The sequence below is a fragment of the Tursiops truncatus genome, chromosome 2 (genome assembly GCF_011762595.2).
Source record: "Tursiops truncatus isolate mTurTru1 chromosome 2, mTurTru1.mat.Y, whole genome shotgun sequence".
NCBI classification, from domain to species: domain Eukaryota; kingdom Metazoa; phylum Chordata; class Mammalia; order Artiodactyla; family Delphinidae; genus Tursiops; species Tursiops truncatus.
In genome coordinates this window covers 125,398,045-125,420,277 of record NC_047035.1, presented here as the reverse complement: position 1 = coordinate 125,420,277, position 22,233 = coordinate 125,398,045, and the positions used below count along the sequence as shown (strand labels likewise).

The following is a 22,233-nucleotide window of genomic DNA, read 5'->3' as shown; positions in this document are numbered from 1 at the left end:
CCAGGAAGTCTTCAAAAATGCTTGTTAGGAGAGTGAATAGATGGGTGGAGTTGGGATGCACACAAACATCCTTCTGTGCAAACAACCACCTGCATCTAAAATCTGAGGCATGAGGTCCCTCCCCAACCTACCCACCAAGTGAAGGTCTCCCTCACTCCTCATTCAACAAATCAGATGTAGACATATGTTGCTTCCTTGGTTCCCTCAACTAGATAACCTCTCTTCCTTGCACACGACAAGCTCTGTTTTATATTAAAGTCTGATCTTGATTCCTCCTATGAGACTGTTGGCTCCTTAGATCAGGGACTGACTTAGTGTTGAATCCCCTTGGAGGGGCATTTACCCATAGAAAGGGTCTTGGGAGGCCTCTGGTGAGGAGTGCAGACAGACTCAGGCGCTGACCCCACACCAGCCCAGGCTGGCGAATCAGGCCTCTCCCTGGGGGCACCTCCCAGCCCCCTGTGCTCCATGTTGCCCAGGGGTCACAAGGCTGTGTATGTCCCCATCCCTCCCCGCCAGGAGAAGATGGCCAGCACCCACATGCAGAGTGCTCGTCCAAGAGGAAGCAAAACCCCTGGTCAGGCGCTGGTCCCGGACTCACCATGTTCATAACAGTGAGGATGAACCTCTGGGCGGCCTCGGCCCCATGGTACTGCACCATGTCAGCATCGGCCACCACCAGCGTCTCCACTGTGTGCTCGGTGGTCAGCCGGATGGCATTCCTCCGCTCCCGCCAGTCTCGTGACGGCCAGCCCCTCCTCGGCTTCTTCTTTTCTAGAAAACAAGAGACATCTGTGCAGCCCTTTAGTGTATTGGCTTCCTGTCCACGCAGTGAACAGGCCTTCCATCAAGCCTCCCCAAGAGAATGGTCAGTCTTCCCCGGCCAGTGGCCAGGCCCAGCGTCCATGCCCTCTGCTGCCGAGGCTGAGCCTGCATGCCTGGGGGCCAGATGTCACGAGGGTCACACCCGCCCACTGTGGCAGCGATGGGGCAGATGGGGCCAAAGAGTACAGAATAGAAAACCTGTCCCTGCAGGGAACGGGGAGAACAGCACAGTCTGTGGAGGAAAAGGAAGCCTGGGCCCAGCGGGTAGGGTTAATGATACAGACCCCCAGGCTTTCTGAAAGCACCATGACCCACTGCTGGGCCAATGAGCAGGGCCTGGAAGAGGGCAGTCCAGAGACCACACTGAGAGTCACAAATAAGGAGCGACAAACTTTAGCAGGCACAAAAGCAGTATTTCAAAAAAAAAAAAAAACAGGAAACACACATCCAGGCCAAGATTGGAGTTTGTTCTTTCCTTACCACAGGGAAGGTATTAGTAAACAGTAAGTAATTCTCCACTGACTCCCCTCAGATCAACTGATTTCCTAGAAGATCTTACTTGCTAAACAGCTATGGTCATTATTTTGAGCCCACGTCAGGATGTCTGGACGCTCAAAGCTGCCATGTGAGGACTGACACACAGATTTGTGGGTGCAAACGCCTCTGACTAACATCAAAGGTTGATATGAATAACGTGCACTTTCAGAATCCGAATGTGAATAGAAAGGCAGTTCCTTAATTTGATAGCGATTTTTTCCATCTTTATACCAGCTCACACGGAAGCCAGCTCTGCTACAACTTCCATGCAGTAAACCCAACCCTCATACAGTGACCCAAGCATTCCAGAACCAAAGATGCATGCTATAAGAAAAAACTGAACTATGGGTCATAGTGTACAAACAAGAATAGTCCGTGCAGTGAGACAAACTGAAAAACAATCTAAAATCCAACCACAGAGAAAGCCAACAATGGTAAAACAGCAGGCAGCCATGAAAAGTACAACTGTGAAGATTATTTAGTGATGTAGAGAGAAGCAGATATAAATCTACATATATGTCTTTTCAACCTGCAGGGTGGTTCCCTCCTCCCCAAAGCCAGGCCCACCTCCCATGGAGACTTCCAGGCCTCAGGAATCTAATTCGGGAAGGCAGGGTCTATTCTAAGATAAAAGGTAAGGTGTCAGATGGTACTGCCTTTGTACATGGCCAAAATGAAAGAGGCCCCTCTTTGAGGATCTCTCTCTGGACCTACACCCATATTCACCAACGGGTCGTCTCGGAACATGAGGAAGGTGGACCATGGGTGACCTCCAAATCCTGGGCTCAGCATGCCTGCCGGGTGCTCACTGCCTGGATCAGGCCAACCTGTCCATCTTGGAATTTGTGATGAGCCATGTCAGCCACATTTTAAAGCAGCAGAACTAAAGGGCCACCCAAGCAGGAGCTTTGCTATAACGAGCTCATCCACATTCTCCCAGGCGACCACAAGCCAAACTGTGCCTCAGCTCCTCCCAAAGTTGGGATTTATTGCCCATCTCTCAGCATCCCAACTCATGAACTCCTCTGCAGCTCTTCCCCACACTGGCTGCTTGTTTTCACACCATGTCTATATTTTCTGGTTCCTGTATGAAAAGAGCTGCATTTTTAGCAGAGTCTAAAGGATGCACTACTGACATTTCTCTGGAAGATGGCGAGCTTAAACACGTAAGAGGGGAGTACTAAGAAAGGTAGCCCAGCACGCCCCACCAGAGCAGCACATCACCCCCTGGACATTTCACACATCAAAATGATGCACTGGGCATCACCCTTTCAAGTAGAAACAAACAAGACCTGCCCCTCCCTCCCTGATGGACCTTGGAGAGCTAATAAACAGGGTATCATAAAGGGTAAAATGCTGCACGTTAACATATGCCCAGAACACTCAGTCACAGGTAAAACACAACAGTCAGGTGCTCTGTGGTTTTTAAAGGGTTTGCACTACAACTACCTCATCTGTCCCTTTCACTGCCCCCAGCCCCAGGCCCAGCACATGTTGCGAAATAAACACTCACTGAATGAATGTATGCTTGAGTGAGTGAATGACCGAATACATGGATGAATGAGAGAGTGAAATCCCTCTTTCCCACATAACAAAGCTGAAGTCAAGCACTGGGCAGGGGTAAATTTGGCCCTAGAACTCAGGCTTCACCCAGCAGCTCTGACTCTCCCGCTTGCATTGGCTTTGGGTGCGAACATGCTCCTCGCTGTTGCTGAACTTAAAACATGGGGATGGGAAAGGCCACAGAAAACTCAGCGGGAAAGGATGCTGTATACTGACTTGGCTGCTGCAGGGCCTGACCAGGAGAAGCAGCCTTCAGTGACGGCTCCTTCCGCTCAGATGGCCTCCACTCGCACCAGGCCCTTAAGCAACAGCAGCAACTACACAGCCAGCTCCCGGGCCATGTGTGCTCTTACCTGAGCCCCCCTCACCAAGGACTGCTAACTGGGGCTGTCACGCCACAACCACGCTAGGCTGGCTGGTGACCCCCACATACCCCAGGGCTCTGTCCTGTCCCAAGCACAAGAGGAGAGGCCCCAAGCCTCGATTCAGAGCCCCACTGCTAGGTGGGTTTCAGGAGATCAAAATTTTTCAGATTTCAAAAGGCAATGCGGTGCCCGGGCCACATACTGAATACCCACTCCAGTGAAGTCTAGGGCAACAAGCCCTCATCAAAGGCACCACTCTTTCTGCAGTGAAACAATAAAGGCTCAACAGTCTGTCCAAAAGCCTGGGTTGGGTAATAGCAGGTAAGAGACCGAGGACCTGCATTCCCTATCCCTGCAGGTGGGAACAGGGGTGGAAGGGGAGGGAAGCTCACCCTCCTCTTCTCTCCCTGCTCCCAGCAACACCTCCACCAGCAAAGCTCTAGAGCCATCACTTCTGATGGTTCTTCCTTTCCTACAGGGAAAACCGAATCATAATCTATTTTCACTTTTAATTCCATGAACTGCATAAATATACCCTAATAAACAAAGTTTCATCAATACAAATATTCACAGATTATAAGCATATTGAAAAGCAAGAAGAAAAACACCAATTTCATAATAACATGGGTGCTGGATTTAGACCTCACAGGAGAAGTCAAAGTTCAGGCCAGGCAGGCGTGCAGCCACCTGGGGGCCCTCCAACCTCACTCGGTCATTAGCTGTCTCCCTCCACTGTGGGAACAAGGGAGGCGGCCCTCACCCCACTGATGAGGACAGACCACAACCTGCAAGGCCCCAGGCCCTCTCCTGTTGTCACAGACACTGGGGATCATTCCCAAGTCCAGCCCAGCAGTTTCTTTTGCCAGCACATTGCTGGGGTTTGGTGCTGACTTGGTAGATTTTCAATCTCTGGCTTCATATTTTTCTTACATTTATTTTCCTTTTGCCTCATTTATCCATTAAAAAAGAAAACTGTGTGTGTTTATGCAAGTTACCCTGAATCTTGTTTGGAACAAGATGCGGGAGAGAAAAAGACAAGGAAGAAAACAATAGCATTCTAAATGTTGTACTTTTAGCATATTCAAATTATATATTACTTATTCTAAGAGTTTGGAGACTGATGAAAATGCTGAGCAAATACATAATTTCCTGTAGTTATTAGTTCTGCTCTTGGTAAAGTAAAAAATAAGCTTAGTTATGAACTGCCAAGCTCTATATAGTATAGATATTTCTTTAGTTTAACAACAATAGAGTATTTAGGTATTCACTAGGGAAAACCAATGCATAAATCACAAAATATTTGGTATGAGAGTTCAAACGGTAGAAGCCAGCCCTGAAATTACTCTACGTCCCGCTGCACAAGGAGGATCCTTGCATGTCTGATTCTATAATGTCATCACCAGAGAAGACCTCAGGTTACTCTTTGTGCCAAAGGAGCACTGCCAGCTGCAGAAGCAAATTAGAGGGAAAGCAGACATGGTGGAGGAAGTGGAGACAGCTTCCCAAGGGCACTGGGCTCTTCAGGCTGAGAAGACAAAGATGAGTCTCCATCACTAGGAACTAGGTAGCAGGTGTCAAACATGCTTACAGAGTCAACAGGGAGATGCAGACTTAACCTGAACTTGTCATTCAAGACAGAAAAATAAACATTTCCCACACACAGCACTCAAGGTCCAGATCAAGAACGTCCCCACCTGGGTACACTAGCACGGTGGACAACCAGAACCTGGGGAAGAGTCCAGAATCACGTATTCTTTTAGCTGCATTAACCATGGGTTTTCTCCAGCTCTCTAGTGGGCAGGACAAAGGCAAACCCATCAGAAGCCTCAAGTGATCCCTCAGTCCCTTCTATAACACTGAAGGACGGAAAATTAAAAACACTCATCAAAGGGAATTCCAAAGAAATTCCACTGCGTGTTCCAAGTCGGCAGCCTCAAGTGATCCCTCAGTCCGCAGGGGAGGGGGCAGTGAGAGCACCCAGAAGGACCAAGGGCCCAGCAGCCAACATAACAGGAGGGCAAGAGTGGGGCAGCAGAACCAAGAAAGGGGGATGACAGGTGGTCTGAGTTAGAAAGAAGAGGTGAGAGCACAGACGGTGACACTGGCTTCCGGAATAAGAGGGGTGCTGCTGGGCAGGCAGGGTCCCCTTGTTCACTCGGTGGCACAGCCCACCCAAGGCACAAGGGTCTACAGCTCCCCCGCCTGAACTGGCTGGGCTGCCATGCAGGACACGTGGATGGGACTTTTCTTTTTTCTGTACCTACCACATCGAAAACTAATTCAAAACTAGAAAACAGAAGTAGCCATGAGAACAGTAAAACCTCTCAGACCAGACTAAGCAGGAGACTGGAGCTCTGGGGTCCATGCAGCTTGCCCAAGTGACCGCCCCCCACCCCCGCCATGGCCCACTGCAGGTGGAGGACCTGGACAGCCAACTCTGAGGTGCTTGGAGTGCCCCCTGAATCCCCTGCTCCCCAGCAATCCTGCAAACTCCAAACTCCCATCCATGTTATAGTCTAACATGGGTCTATGCTCGCCTTCTGGGCTAGACTGTGAGCTTAAGGACCCAAACATCACCCTCTGGACCCACCAAAGCGCCGAGCACTGCCTGGTGCATAGTAGGAACATAACATTCGAGAATTACATTTAATTGAGTGAATTTTTTTAACTCTTTGAAATTCCTAATTAATAACAAGATTAAGTTTCAAGGAACTTAACCTAAATGTCCTAAAATTGAATTCTCACACAGTACTCCCTCCACCTAAGGAGGAGGGGACAACTCTAATTGTGAGGAGCCCAGCTGTGACATCCAACAGAGCTGGGTAGAGTCTGCTCGTGCTGGGGTGGCCAGGGGCAAGCTTCCTCATCTCTAAAACAAGGGGATAATTATTCTGCTCTCTTAGGGTGGATGTGGGGAAACTAACACAGGGTCAGGTATATAATAAGCACACTCAAATGATGCTGCTAGTCTTATTTCTATACTTATTATTACATTACTATTATTGCTGTTAACTACTAGGGTCTAAATGCTAATTTTTAAACTTTGCATGCGTGACCCAGAACCAATAGTGGATTCTTTTTTTTTTTTTTTTTTTTTGCGGTATGCAGGCCTCTCACTGTTGTGGCTTCTCCCTTTGCGGAGCACAGGCTCTGGACGCGCAGGCTCAGTGGCCACGGCTCACGGGTCTAGCTGCTCCGCGGCATGTGGGATCTTCCCGGACCGGGGCACGAACCCGTGTCCCCTGCATCAGCAGGCGGACTCTCAACCACTGCGCTACCAGGGAAGCCCATCTTGTATGCACCCTACAGGGTCTGATCAGGACCTCTAGTCTAGACACTCACCAATCAACTTGTTGTCTTCGACATTTCTTACTGGGTAGGGGCATGAAAGAGTTTCTCTAAGGACATCCTCAATCATGCAACAATAAGTTATAATTATACAAAAATATCAGTTTCAAGAGGAGTGGCTTATAACTCCTGCTCAACATCCCAATGTAACCTCCCAACATTCCAGAGGGCAGAATATTTTAATCATCAGAAATATGATAGAACACAAAACATGACTGTACATGAAATCAGCTATTTAAACCATGAAACATTAATGACATTTCACACAGGATAGAAGAATGGAAATCAAATGTTTCTCATTAAGATGGAAAACAGACAGTCACACTCCTTGGAGGAGAGACCGATTGTCGCCACAAGCGAGATTTCTGTGTACAGAACACCCCCGCCATGGCCACACCAACCCATTTTCAAGGAACCAAAGCCACTGCTGCCACAGCATGAAAAATGGTAAGATGTGTGGTTTCAACTGCATGTCCAATAGCCCCACTATCTTTTGTCTTTAACTCTCCCAAAATAAGCAGCCATGAGATGTAATAAAAATACCTTCAGGGTGGGAGTTGGGAACTCTGAAAATTCACCTGGGCCTGATCTTGATGCCGTTGAAAGTGCCACTTAACAGAAAGGTATCCATTTCCTGTGCACCAGTTATTTGCCCTTTTTCTCCCAGCCCTCTCTTCTGTGCTCCACTCTGGGGTTGGGGGCCTGTAAACTATTTCCTGGACTCCCTTGCTAGCTGGCTTCCTGTTCAGCTCTGCCAACAGGGGGCGCTGTAGGGAGACTGGAAGGCAGGAGATGGGGAGAATGGGCTCCTGTGTTTCAGCTCAGGGTGGCATTGTTCCAGCAGTATTGGGTAGCTGTGTCTCTAGCCTCCAGCTCCTGGGGAACTCCCAGACAAGCCTCCTCATCTCCCTCAGAGGTACATCCATAGAGACACCTGCTTGGCTGTACCTCATTGGTGGTCTGATGTCCCTCACAGGTCTGAGCCCAAGCCCCACAGACCACTGCTGCAAGCTCTGTGGTCTTGGAAATGCCACCTTTTCTCTTTTCTTTCCCCAGCCCTGGGGTGATAGCTATTACCTGGGTTACCTCAGCTCCACTTTTGCTCATTCAGACTTTGACACTGAAGTAACCAATTCCCTGTGTTAAATCTCATAATTAGAAATACCTAGCACAGTTTCTGTTTTCCTAACTAGACACAAACTGATATAGCCTAAAATGAGAGGGTCAGTCCTAGAACTAATTCCTATATTTCATTCAAGCTTCAAGGACTCCTCCCAGTTCTAGAAATAAGGATTTATTTCTTCACCATGGAAATATTAAGATATTGGATATGCACTTCCACACTGCAGAACCCTGCCATAGACAGGAATGCTGCCCTTCATTCTGAGTCATCTTTAATGAAAACCAATCAATGGGGTGCCCTGTGAAGGAAATGCAAGCATCAGTGTGTGCCATAGATTTCCCAACAACCTATCACTGCCACATCCAAAGACCCAAGGACAGCACCTTACAGATTCATAGTCAACATGGGGAAAGTACTGGAGGAGGAAGCATGAACAACAAGTCTCGTTTTTAAGTTTGCACACACACAGACAAACAACATGCTTTCCAAGAAAATGATCAGGTCCAAAAAAACTATTTTCTGATCACTTTTATTTTCTTCAACCAAAGGGTCTGCTTATTTAAAAACAAACAAACAAAAAACTACCTTTTCAACTAGAAACGATGGTTCCACATGTGCAGAAGCACTCCCAGCCAGGTGAACTTTTGGCAGCTGCATAAATCCAATATCCTTGAAAAATAATGGCCTTCTCTCTCTTTTTTTTTTTAAAAGGAAAAAAATAAGTTTTGCGCTCCAAGTATGAATTCTTTAAATAACTTCCCCCAAGGCCAAGTCACTTTTATAAAAGGCATATTTTTTTCATGTAAATTCCTTACAAAGAAAGGTGGAAAATAGGGTTTTTTGTGGTTAAGATGCTGAATGAAGAACTGATCAACCTTGGAGTCCAAAATCAGTCCCTTCATTAGGCAGGAGGTGTCCCACACACACCCCCACCCTGGGAGGCAGCAGGACCAGGGGTAAGAAGGCTGAGCTGGCCCTGCCAGACCTTTCCACCCATGGTCAGAGCCACGTGGGCACCAAGCAACCAGGCACTACTGTCTGTGGGTGAGGTGGGAAGATACTCATTTGGTCACCAAATATTGAATTGTGAAGATACTCATTTGGTCACCAAATATTGAATTGTGAAGATACTCATTTGGTCAACAAATATTGAATTGTGAACCTACTATGTGCTAGGTAATGTAGGTGACCACCTAGGAGGAATAAACATTAATCAAATGAACAAATGAATATATAAAAATTACAAATATAACAAATGTTTGCAAGAAAGAATAGATAATACTATGACAGGATAAAAAGAAGGGGGTTCCAATTTAGATTGGGTTCCATCAGGAAGTGACACTAGGGCCAAGATTAGGAAGATAAGCAACAGTTAATCAGTGGCAGTGAGAAGAGAGGAGATGGGAGCAGTCCAGGCAGTGGGGACAGCAGGTACATAGGCCCTGGGGACAGAAGAAGGCATGGCATGTTCTAGAAACCACAGGGATCCAAGAGAGAGTGTGGCTGGCCAAGAGGCTTGAGCAATAAGGCAGGGGCACACTTGAAGGGTCAAATGCAATGTGCTCAGGGTTTTCTTCTTTAACCCCAGAGCAGTGGGAAGCCATCTAGGGCTTGTGTTTCCAATGTGTCACCCTGGCTGTTATGGGTAGAACAGATTCCAGGGGGACATGGAAGTGGGGACACTAGTTGGATGACCACTACAGGAGCTCAGGTACATAGGGACCACAGCTAGACAAAGGGGGCAACTGCCGGTGAAAGGAAGCAAATAGATTCAGTAGGTACTTAGAAGGTGAGACCAAGAATACTGGGGATATTTGGGTGGGTAAAGAAGGGCTATCAAGGATAACTCCTGGTTTGTATGGTTGTGCTAAGCACTGAATTAGGGACCCCTGGAACAGGGCCAGGTGTGAAAAAAAAAGCACTGCAAGTTTTGGCCTTGTTAGTTTCAGGTGCTTTTAAAGTACCCAAGTGGAGAGGTCAAGTTGGCTGTCGAGTGTGCAGACTTGGCGCTCAAAAGCAAAGGCGAGATCAGAGATAGGCATCTAGGAAGCAACGATCCCAGACCGATCCTTCCGGGACCTCCAAACTGCATGACTGGAGAGAAGAAACGGAACCAAGCGGGGGGCGGATGGCGAGGTGCAGGGAAAGCAGAGCACAGCGTCACAAGAGCAGGGAAAATAAAGTCTCAGCAGGAGGGGCTGTTCAGCTCCTCCAGCACAGCAGAGGGCCAGGTCCAGACCCAGGTGGGTCTTACGGAGAGTGCTGCTGAGGACAAGGGAGCGGACACCAGGCCAGGGAAGGGAAAAAAGTGAGAGGTGAGGAAATGGTACAGACTTTGGTGAGGTCTGGGGAGGAGAGAAACAGGAACACTGCTGGAAAATACTAGAATTGAAGGAAGCTTGAGATGGAAAAAACTCACACATCCAATAAGAAAACCCAGGCCCACGGAAGACTGCCATCTTCACTCGGTTTCTACCACTCTCCCTGTCCAGTCACAGACTGCCAGCAAGGAAGAACAAGGCTTCTAATACGCCCACCTCACACCAACTGAGAAAAGACGATAATTGTTCAACAGGTGCCAGTCAAACCCTGAATCTGTGGCTGGCCGGGCGCTGGGTGCTCCCCTCAAGGGAGGGAGAGAAGCATGTAAAACTTTAACAGTCTTATAAATACCCCACAGATGAAAGAACCGTCAAGGAAACAGCCCAGACTCCTAGGGAAAGCAGGCTTCCAACTGGAAGGAGAGAAGGAAGAAAAGCACTATTCATTGTATCAGGAAAGGGCAGAGCTGTACAACCAGAAAAAAAGAAGCAGGAAAAATGGAAAATGCAAGGTAGCACCATCTAACAAAGACGCTGGGCCTATTCCAGTAAGAATGTTTCACACTGGCTGTCATAGGGTTCCCTGAAGGTAAGGCAGATGGCTGTGTTTTCTGGTTTATTTCACATCAGTCTAAAACCTTGTCTCAACCTCTATTAAATATTAAATGTTTCCCGTAAAAGATACTGCATTAGTCAGCTAGGGTTGCCATTACAAAGTAACAGACTGGGTGGCTTAAACAACAGATATTTATTTCTTCACAGTTCTGGAGACTAGAAGCCAAGATTGAGGTGTCGGCAGGGTTGGTTTCTTCTGAGGCCTCTCTTCCTGATTTGCAGATGGCTGCCTTCTGTCTTCATCTTCACAGACCTTCCCTCTTTACCCATCTAAGTCCAAATTTCCTCTTCTTACAAGGACTCCCTAATGACCTCATTTAACTATAATCCCTTCTTTAAAGGCCCTATTTCCAAACACATTCCTAGTCTGAGGTGCTGGGGGTTAGAACTTCAACACAGAGATTAGTGGGGACACATTTTAGTCCATAACAGATGCCCATCTTCTTTCTTGCCTTAAGAAGTGTGGACTGGGCAGGTCACCTTCACATGAGTTGAAGTGTGTATAGCCACATAGTCAGGACAATCAGGACAACGTGTGATTCCCAGAAAGAACAGTCATCTCAGAGGTCCATCAAGATACATTTGGCAAATTCAAGAAAACAAATGCAAATGTTTGGAATTATCATGTGCTTCTCACCACCACTTTTCAGTTAAGTCTATTGCTGAAAGATTACACTAGCCTACTGGAGCTTCATGATTCTATCTTCTAAATTGATGGAAGAGAAAAAAAGAACATCCCCCAAATACATAGCTTGGAGAGAGAAATTAATTAACGTGCCATGTTTCGGCCAGAGCAAGACGGGACAAACAAAAGCCTGAAAAGAAATCAACTTGTCTTCTGCACCTGGAATCCCCCACAGGGTTCCTGGATATTGTTTCTTTTGACAGATGGTCTTTCATCTTTGGCAAAGAAGTACAAGAAACTTCAGACAGCGCAGATATTCCTCCATCTTTGCAAGGAGGGCAGGCCATATCTTTGGACCAGGAACTCTTCATTGCTTCAACACAAAACTAAAATATAGGTGAAGGCTTCTTCCTTCCACCCCTCCCCTGATACCCGATAGTGCTCAGCATAGCCTCGGGTCGTGGGCTATACATCTCCACAAGTATCTGGGTTTTGAGGGTGGGGACTGCCCTTCTCGCCTCTGTATCTCCCACACTGAGCAGGGTGGTATGTACGTAGTTGGCATTCAGTCATTATTTTTGAATGTGTAAGTGAATGAGAGAATGAAGTCCATAAACAAGGAACAAAAGGATCAAAAAATCCTTTACCCTCTTTTTAGAAGCTTAGGGAAAACAAATTTATGGTTCTGTCTTGGATGTCAGTGGTTCTTCCAAATATATTGGATGCCCACATATTTCCAGAGCAGTTAACAATCAGACATCCTTCACTCCTCCAAAGGCCCCTTGAGTTTCACAGAAGCCCAAGATGTCCCCTAACAAATGGAGAGAGAGCTCAAATAACCCACCAGCAGACCTAGAGGTGGTAAAATAAGTCAAGTGCTCCTCTTTTGGCCTAGATCCAGTCACCAGACTATGACTCTTTCCCAAAGAACCCCCTTCCCGAATGCCGAGGACACTCCAGGGCCAAAGAACCTGCCCAGAAAGGCACATTCATCTGAGCATGGCTGCAGTTCTCCTGACACCCTTACTAGTGGGGGTCCCAAACTTCCAATGTCCCCACTGGGTCACCAAGAGGTGAGTGGTTCCTTTATGGCACGTCAGCCATTCCTTGGACTTCCACATGTAAAGTAGCCTTGGGCTCCACCAGGATGAGCAAACCAGTCAAACGGCAGAGGGAATGGAAACCCTCGTTATGCCAACTCGCAAATTCACTAAGACCCCCCACTCCCAATTTCCTGTGGCCTCCCTCTGTCGTCCTGTGGCTTCCCCTAAAGTCCAAGTAGGGAGCAACCACATAATCACACTGGCCTTCATGAGTTCAAGCACTGAAACTCCTCCCCACACCCTGGCCTCTGAACATGGAATAGCTCCATTTGGTAAATTCTTTTCCAAACAGCCACCTGACTGACTTGTCCTCACAACTCAAATGCCGTTTCCTCAATGAGGATGTCCTTGGACCCCTTCACCTAAGTCACCAGAGCACACTTCTCTTTTCCTTGGAGCACTTAACCACAATTTGAAATAATTTAACTGCTCTGTGTTTAATAACAGTCTCTTCCACTCTACAGGAAGCTGTGAGAACAGGAATCATGCCAGTTTATTCATCGCTCCATACCTAGTGCCTAGCACATAGTAGATGTTCAGTAAATAGTTTTTTTGAGGGGAGAGTGGTCTTACCACAACCTCATTTTATTTTATTTACTTTCATTTATTTTTTAAACTTAATTGAAGTATAGTTGATTTACAACGTTGTGTTAGTTTCAGGTGCACAGAAAAGTGATTTAGTCATACATACACATGTATTCATTCTTTTTCAGGTTCTTTTCTCATATAGGTTATCACAGAATACTGAGTAGAGTTCCCTGTGCTATACAGTTAAGTCTTGTTCGTTATCTTACATATAGTAGTGCGTGTACGTTAATTCCAAGCTCCTAATTTAAGCCTCCCTGCCATGTTTCGCCTTTGGTAATCATAAGTTTGTTTCTGATACCTGTAAGTCTGTTTCTGTTTTGTAAATAAGCTCATTTGTTTCTTTTCTTAAAATTAGATTAAAAATATGGAATGCTTCATGAATTTGTGTGTCATCCTTACACAGGGGCCATGCTACTCTTCTCTGTATTGTTCCAATTTTAGTACATGTGCTGCTGACACAAGCACTAAAGAGTTTTAAAATAAGTGAAAGAAGAAATGGAAGAATATTAGACTTCTGTAGTACTATGATAAGTATTTCCTCGATTTTATCACTTTTTTTTTTTTTGCGGTACGTGGGCCTCTCACTGTTGTGGCCTCTCCCGTTGCGGAGTACAGGCTCTGGATGCGCAGGCTCAGCAGCCATGGCTCACGGGCCCAGCCGCTCCGCGGCATGTGGGATCTTCCCGGACTGGAGCACGAACCTGTGTCCCCTGCATCGGCAGGCAGACTCTCAACCACTGCGCCACCAGGGAAGCCCCCATCACCTTTTAATTGTATTTGATGTTTAAATCTTTACCCATGCTTTTACCATAACTTTTTGGTGTCATTTCTGAGTCTCTGTCATTGAATAGAGGGTTTTAATGCCTTTATATTTATTATAAAAATGATAATTTTTTATCTTCTGTCATGTTTTTAGTTCCTTTTCTCTATTTTCCTATGTGAGCTATATTTCACTGAGTTTATCATCTCCAGTACTTAGGAAGAAATTCTACAATAAGCTATCCTTACAATCTTAGGAAACATTCTTTCCATGTCAAGAACATAGTAGAACTTTGGCTTTCCCTTTGGGCAGAGAAGAATTTAACATCCCTTTTTTCTCCCAGATTCCTTTCCACTTTTCTTTTCTTTCTTTCTTTCTTTCTTTCTTTCTTTCTTTCTTTATGGCTGCGTTGGGTCTTCGTTGCTGTGTGTGGGCTTTCTCTAGTTGCTGTGAGTGGGGGATACTCTTTGTTGCGGTGTGCAGGCTTCTCATTGTGGTGGCTTGTCTTGTTGCAGAGCATGGGCTCTAGATGCGCAGGCTTCAGTAGCTGTGGCACACAAGCTCAGCAGTTGTGGCTCACGGGCTCTAGAGAGCAGGCTCAGTAGTTATGGTGCATGGGCTTAGTTATTCCACGGCATGTGGGATCTTCCCGAACCAGGGGTCAAATCCATGTCCCCTGCATTGGCAGATGGATTCTTAACCACTGTGCCACCAGGGAAGTCCCCCACTTTTCTGATTTGAAAATATTTCTTAAATTTGAGGTACAGAATATTATTAAAGTACTTTATATTTTACACCTTTCCTTACTTTTTACAACAGCTTTATTGAGATATGATTCACATACCATACAATTCATCCATTTTAAGGATACAATTCAATAGCTTTTGGTATATTCTCAGAGTTGCACAACCATGATGACACAAATAGACCATTTTTATCACCCAAAATGAAACATTATACCCATTAGCAACCACTTCCCATTTCGTCCTCTACCACCCCCGCCCTACGAAATCACTAGTTACTTTCTGTCTCCATAGGTTTGCCTATTCTGAACATTTCATATAAATAGAATCATTTAATATGTGGTCTTTTGTTTCTAGCTTCTTTCTCTTATGAAAATATTTTCAAGGTTCATACATCCAGCATGTATCTGTACTTTATTCCTTTTTGTTGCCAAATAAGATTCCATTGCATGGAATACCACTTTGTTTTCCATTCATCAGTTGATGGACATTTGGGTTGTTTTCATATTTTGGCTATTGTGACTAATGCTCCTATGAACATTCATGTATAAGTTTTTATGTGAATAACTGTTTTAATTTCTCTTGGGTGTATACCTTGGAGTAGAATTGCTAGGTCATGTCGTAACCCTTTGCTTAAACTTTTGAGGAACTGCCAACCTGTTCTTCAAGTGTCTGTACCATTTTATATTCCCAGCAGCACCATATGAGGGTTCTAATTTCTCTACATTTCCACCAACACTTGTTATTGTCCATCTTTTTTATTTTAATTATCCAAGTGGGTACGAAATGGTATCTCACTGTGGTTTTGATTTGCATTCCTCTGGTGTCTAATAATGCTGAGCATTTTTTCATGTGATCATTGGCCAATTATATGTATATTCTTCAGAGAACTATCTTTTCAAGTCCTTTGTCTACTTTTCAATTGAGTTGTCTTTTTATAGTTGAATTATAGGATATATCCCAGATACAAGTCCCTCATCAGATATATGATTTGGAGAAATTTTCTTTTATCATGTGAGTTATCCTTTAACTTTCTTGATGGTATCCTTTGAAGCACAAAATATTTTAACTTTGATTAAATCCAATTTATCTTTATTTTCTTTGGTTGCTTGTGTTTTTGATATCATTCATATCTAAGAAACCGTTGCCTAATTCAAGGTCATAAAGATTTATTCCTATATTTTCTTCTAGGACCATGATAGTTTTAGCCCTTACATTTAAGGGAAGGTCTTTGATCTTCCCTTAACTTTTTAATTATTGCTTTCCATTTGGAACTGTATTTGCATCAATTAGTTAGGCTTAACTCTGTTAAACCAGTTTCAATCATCCACATCAACTCTTTATATCATGCCCTCCCTATTTCTAATCTTTTAATTTTGCTTCAGCTCATAATCAACTGCAATTATGTTTTAAAGAAATCCTTCCTAGAAGGACAAGCAGGGTGTCTGGTTTCTAACCTCTTACATATCTAAGAGCATCAGGTGCCCTCACAGGTGAACAACAAATTGTCTGAGTGTCATATTCTTGGAGCACAGTCACTTTGTTTTTTTAATAAATTTATTTATTTATTTTTGGCTGCACTGGGTCTTCGTTGCTGCACGTGGGTTTTCTCTAGTTGTGGCGAGCAGGGGCTACTCTTCGTTGTGGTACGTGGGCTTCTCATTGCGGCGTCTTCTCTTGTTGCAGAGCACAGGCTCTAGGCACGTGGGTTTCAGTAGTTGCAACATGCAGGCTCAGTAGTTGTGGCTCATGAGTTCTAGAGTGCAGGCTCAGTAGTTGTGGTGCACAGGCTTAGTTGCTCCACAGCATGTGGGATCTTCCCAGACCAGGGCTCGAACCTGTGTCCCATGCATTGGCAGGCGGATTCTTAACCACTGCGCCACCAGGGAAGACTGCACAGTCACTTCTTGTCCCAACACTGCAGTCCTGGCTCCACTGTCTTCTAGGACTTAGTATCATGGACAACTCAGGCCTGCCAGATTTTTGTTTCTTTTAAGTAACCTGTTTTGTCTGCTTGAATACTGGTATAACTTTTCCTATTATTCTTATAATTCACAAATTTTGCCAGAATAAATAACTGTGGGCCTATGTATATGAATTTTGATCAAAACACAGTAAGCCTTTTATCTGGTAAACTGAGATTTTTTTAAACCTTCCAGAAAGTCTTCATTCATTAAAAATCTTTGATGAATGCCCCTATCCTAACTTGAGCAGAGGCGTTCCTTCTACAGAGATTCTAAAATTGGACTTACATTTTCTGTACCCCATTTCTATCACTTCCTTTCTCACCACTCTATTCTTTCCTTCCTTTGCCCCCAAAGAAGCATGTCACATTTATTCTCTACATCACTAATTCAAATGTGTAATGTTGTTTCAATTCCGTAGTGCCTCCCTTGTAGATTTTAATTCTGCTACAGCAAACGAGCTTTATAAGCTTTCATTATCTCACCAGTTCCCTTTTAAGTTTACTGTTTTTACATCTCATTCTGCAGTTCTTATGGCTTTTGCTTCTTAAAGTCCTATCTTCTTTTTTTATGACTTCTGACATCTGTTTAGGTCCAAATGTTCTCTTTTTTATTGAAGTATAGTAGATTTACAGTATTGTGTAGTTACAGGTGTACAGCAAAGTGATTCAGTTATATATATGTATTTTCAGATTATTTTCCATTATAGATTATTATAAGGTATTGAATATAGTTCCCTGTGCTATACAGTAAATCCTTGTTGCTTACCTATTTTATATATAGTAGTGTGTATATGTTAATCCCATAATTTATCCCTCCCCACCTTTCCCCTTTGGTAACCATAAGTTTGTTTTCTAAGTCTGTGAGTCTGTTTCTGTTTTGTAAATAAAATCATTTGTATTATTTTTTAGATTCCACATATAAGTGATATCATACAATATTTGTCCTTCTGTCTGACTTACTTCATTTAGTATGATAATGTATGATAATGTCTAGGTCCATCCATGTTGCTGCAAATGGCAATGTTTCACTTTTTATGGATGAGGAATATTCCATTGTATACATACACCACACCTTCTTTATCCATTCACCTGTTGATGGACACTTAGGTTGCTTCCATGTCTTGGCTATTAGAAATAGTGCTACTATTAACATTGGGGGGCATGTATCTTTTCAAATTAGAGTTTTCATCTTTTCTGGATATATGCCCAGGAGTGGGATCACTGGATCACATGGTAGTTCTGTTTTTATTTTTTTAAGGAAACTCCATACTGTTTTCCATAGTAAAGCCTTATCTTCTTACATCCCATTAGGATACCGGTTTTCTAAAATTTGTTCTGGTCCTGAAATAAACCCTTTCCAAAGATATGTTTTCTCTGCATATCCTTTCCCTTATAGGCTATAGTATTTGAGCTCAGACCCTCAAATGGGTTTTCTGTACATACTCAAATTGCAGTGAGGAGAGGTCTACCTAAAGCCAGCACCAAGACTTGGGTGAACAGGTCTCCCTTGATCACAACAGTCAGCATCCCATCTCAGACCTGCTACTAGAGGACAGGCAGACAAGCACGATGTTCAGTAGGCATCTGTGTAGTCGGCTCTACCAGGCTGTGGTGGGATCCTGTACCTCCCCAGGGAGCAGTACTGTACATTCTGAACTGACGGGACACTTAAATAGGGATCTACAGGCCTGCTTCTGTCCACAGGGCAATGCTAGATACAAAGTACCAGCAACATACCTCCCGCCATACCTCCCTCCAGGGCTGCCCTGGAGTTAGCTGTAGAATGGCTATAAAACAATGGCTAATGCCAAACCAAGAGGAACAGCCAGCAAGTTTCCTAAGTATCATAAATCTTCTAAAATTCAAAGCCAAGGACAAACAAGAGATGGGAAAATATTTCTTCCGGCTCTCTTTCAGACAGGTAGGATTTGGCCACTCTGAAAAGCCCACTGACTACCCTTACCAATCCAGGTCCACTGTTCTTTATAGTTAGTGGAAAGTCCTTGCCAATTTTGACAACAGTTTGACTATCTCCTTCATTTTTCTAAATATGTTTTTGCCTTTTTCTGTCTTCGTACGGGTTGTAGTGGAAGGACTGCTTGGTAGTTGCAGGGTGAAACCCGAGGCCATGCTGTAAGCATGCTTTGCAATGCGCGCAGTGCCCTTGTCATCCAGAGATTAATAAGAGAGCATTTCTATGGCCTCCTAATCTGAATGTGTCACCACATCCTGGGTGATTTATTTTAATCTGCTGCCACTGGTCTCCTATAACAAACTCATTTGGACTGTCCTAAGCTCTGTAGCACAGTCTTTACAAGAAGCTCAATGAGCCATAAGTCCACCAACCTCAGCATTCAATTCCTGAGAGACAACGTTCCCACATGGCAAGTCCAGACACTGACAACATGTTGGGAGCTGAGATGCCCCAGTACCTCCTCAGGACATTCAGAGGAGTCACACGCTCTCTCTTTTTATGGTACTGCTCTGCCCTATCTTTTAGAGACAGGATAGCCCCTTCACCTCCTCCCTCCCCCACCTTCTTGTCCTTTTCACCCATATTTATTGCACGTCCTTTCTGAGCCAGGCTCACATCACTTCTGCTCTGATCCTGGCACACCTGAGCCAACCAGTCACTGCACAAGACTGGCTCGTACTGAGTGGCCCTTGGGCCATCCTGTTGTGAGAGGATGCCTCCCTCCATGAGGTGCATGGTCAGTTTTTTTGTCTGATATGATTCCAGTTACTGCATCCCTGGAAACCAGACCCATCACACTGATTTTCTGCTCTAGAAGCCTGTAAGGGCAGACCAACATAAAGTCACCAGCCCAGCAAGCCATCTTCCAGGGCAAATTCTGCCACCATAGAATCCTGATCACTTGTAGCAGGATCCTGACCTATGGGGACCACACTGCATCATCAATCAGTACAGTGGTCTGAGATCAGCTCTGGATATGCCTTTGATTTGAAATCATATCTGCCTACACATGCCCAGCAGGAGCTTTGGACAGGGCACCAGCAGCTACATAAGCCCACCAGTTGTGGCCCTGATCCCATCACAGGTCAACTCACTCCCTGCCTGGATGCTGCATGAGAGAAGATTAAAGTTCAGCCAGAGGAATCCAGAGGTCAGCTGCTACTGCCATGACCAACTTGTTTCCCAGCTCTGGGAATAACACCAATTAGTTTTCTTTCTGGAATGTCCCCTTTCAGGGCCAATTACCCTGGTCAGCATTAGAAAAAACCCACACTCCCTGTCACGCCCAACAGTAGGCCTCTCTTGCTTTGAGAAGTCTTCAAGGAATCTTAGATCATAGACTGCACTTCCAGAAGATCCATTTCAATGCTGCCCAATTTCAGTCAATCACCTTCACAACTATGCTGCCACGGCAAGCTAACCTCAGATTTCTAGAGTTCCTGCCACAGCATGAAAGAGCCATTTTATGACAACTGTGGTTCCCAAACTGACCACTTTTCTCTTGCAGCCCATGAGTTCCACTTTCAGGACAAGAGTGAAAACTGACATTTGAGCCACTACTCTCTCATTCCTTCCCTTCCTAGCTCAGATTGATGGAAGCTCCACTCCAGATGAACATGACAAAGAAGCAGAGCTCCTCCTCCCCTCAGCTGCCAATCAAAGGATATGGTGCTTTACCAGGAGGGGTAGGCCACCATCATTTCTCATCTCCTCCAGTCCAAATTGAAGACTCTAATTTCCTGATGAGTGCATCTAAAAGGTTAAGATTCCATTCTTTCACCCAGCTCCCCTCATAAGAAGGAGGTTCTAACCCAGGAAAATACTGGGGGCACCAATCACCCTCATATAAGCTTGCTCACAGGGCAGATATTCTATGTCAGGAGAGGCAACCTGAGAAGACCAGAGACTACCAACTCTGCCTATTGTCCAGAGTAGTGACTTAGAGATTTTCCCCAAAGACAGAGGTAGTCCATAAAATCAAAGAGCTTCTATGCTCTCCCCAAAAGTACTGGCATTATTTGAAATAAAGTGTGGGAAGTTCAAGCCTACAGGCACTCTTGAAAACAATAACAATTTTAGCAATAAGCAAATATGCGGCTGGCAGCTCCTCTTAATAAAGAGCAATAAATGACAGGTCAGGTAGTTCATCAAAGAAAACAGGAAAAGAGAGCCCTCTTGGGGTTAGAACAGACCTCAGAGACTTGCCACAAAAATGACCCCTTACTGAATTTAGTTGGGCCAAACGGCAGAGCCATGTATGTCTCAGGCACTGTTGAAAACAATAGAGCAATCAGTCAGCAATTAATGAAGCACACCAGCTGGATGTGATACCAAAAAAGGCAGACAGCTTAATAGAGAGATTAGGGAAAGAGACAAAGAGAACCCCGATTAAACCACTGTCATGTAGGGTGACTGTACATATATGCCCCAGGTTGCTCCCTCTGAGAGTGGCACTAAAGGAAAAAAGACATCACCAAAATAGTCTGAATCACTAAACAAATAAATAAGCAAACAACAACAAAAGAAGACCTGAAGAAGTGATAAGGAACCAGTATCCAGGTTCCTGAAATTATTATAAATGTCCAATTTTCAACAAAAACTATGAGACACAAAAAAGAAACAGGAAAGTGTGACCCACATGTAGGGAAAAAAATCAGGCATAGAAACTGACTGTGAGAGAACCCAGATGACAGATTTAACAGGCAAAGACTTAAAAACATCCACAATAAAAATGTTCAAAGAACTAAAAGAAACTATGCTTAAAAATGTAAAGAAAGCTATAATGACAATGTCTCATCAAATAGAGAATATCAATAAAGAGACAGAAATTACTTTTTTTAAAGAAGTAAACTGAAATTCTGGATTTGAAAAGTACAATAACAAAACTGAAATTTTCACTACAGGAGCTAAAACTATATTTAAACTAGTAGAAGAAAGACTCAGCAAATATAAGGATATATTGATAGAGATTATACAATCTGAAGAAAAGCAGAAACTGACCAGAGCCTCAGAGAAATGTGGGACACCATTAAGCACACCAACATAATTCAATGGGAAGGAGAGGAGAAAGAGAAAGGAATAGAAAAAAATTTGAAGAAACAATGCCTGAAAACTTGCTAAGTATGATGAAAAACATAATTCATCCAAGACACTCAACAAAATCCAAGTAGAATAAATACAAAGAGATCCACACCCAGACATACGGTAAAAATGATGAAAGTCAAAGAAAAAGAGAAAATCTTGAAAGCAGTAAGAGAAAAATGTCTCATCATGTACAAGGTGCCAATAAGATTAGCACCTGACTTCTCATCAGAAACAATAAGGCCAGAGACAGCTGGATGACATATTCAAGGTGCTGAAAGAATTGTCAACCAATAATCTTATATTCAGCAAAACTATCCTTCAAAAACAAAGGTGAAATAAAGATATTCTATGATAAGCAATAACAGAGAATTTGTTCCTAGCAGACATTCCGTGCAAGAAATACTAAAGGAAGTTGTTCAGACTAAAAGAAAGTACCCCAGGGGCTTCCCTGGTGGCGCAGTGGTTGAGAGTCCGCCTGCCGATGCAGGGGACATGGGTTCGTGCCCCAGTCCGGGAAGATCCCACATGCTGCGGAGCGGCTAGGCCCGTGACCCATAACTGCTGAGCCTGCGCGTCCGGAGCCTGTGCTCCACAACGGGAGAGGCCACAACAGTGAGAGGCCCGCGTACCGCAAAAAATAAAAATAAAAAAATAAAAGAAATAAATAAAAGAAAGTACCCCAAACGACAATT

General features: G+C 44.4%; 1 protein-coding gene and 1 non-coding gene across 5 annotated transcripts in view; both read right to left on the bottom strand.

Moving 5' to 3' along the window:
• ADAMTS17 (ADAM metallopeptidase with thrombospondin type 1 motif 17) overlaps positions 1 to 22,233 on the bottom strand; it is a 355,712-nt gene that overhangs the window by 284,320 nt on the left and 49,159 nt on the right. For all 4 annotated transcript variants that reach the window (XM_033852069.2, XM_033852070.2, XM_073801336.1 and 1 more), the window contains exon 4: positions 602 to 774. In XM_033852069.2, coding sequence (XP_033707960.1) covers positions 602 to 774 — 173 coding nt within the window. The remainder of the gene's footprint in view (positions 1 to 601; positions 775 to 22,233) is intronic.
• LOC117311527 (U6 spliceosomal RNA) lies at positions 13,372 to 13,478 on the bottom strand. Its single transcript, XR_004525722.1, has one exon. It is a non-coding gene; the product is annotated as a U6 spliceosomal RNA (small nuclear RNA).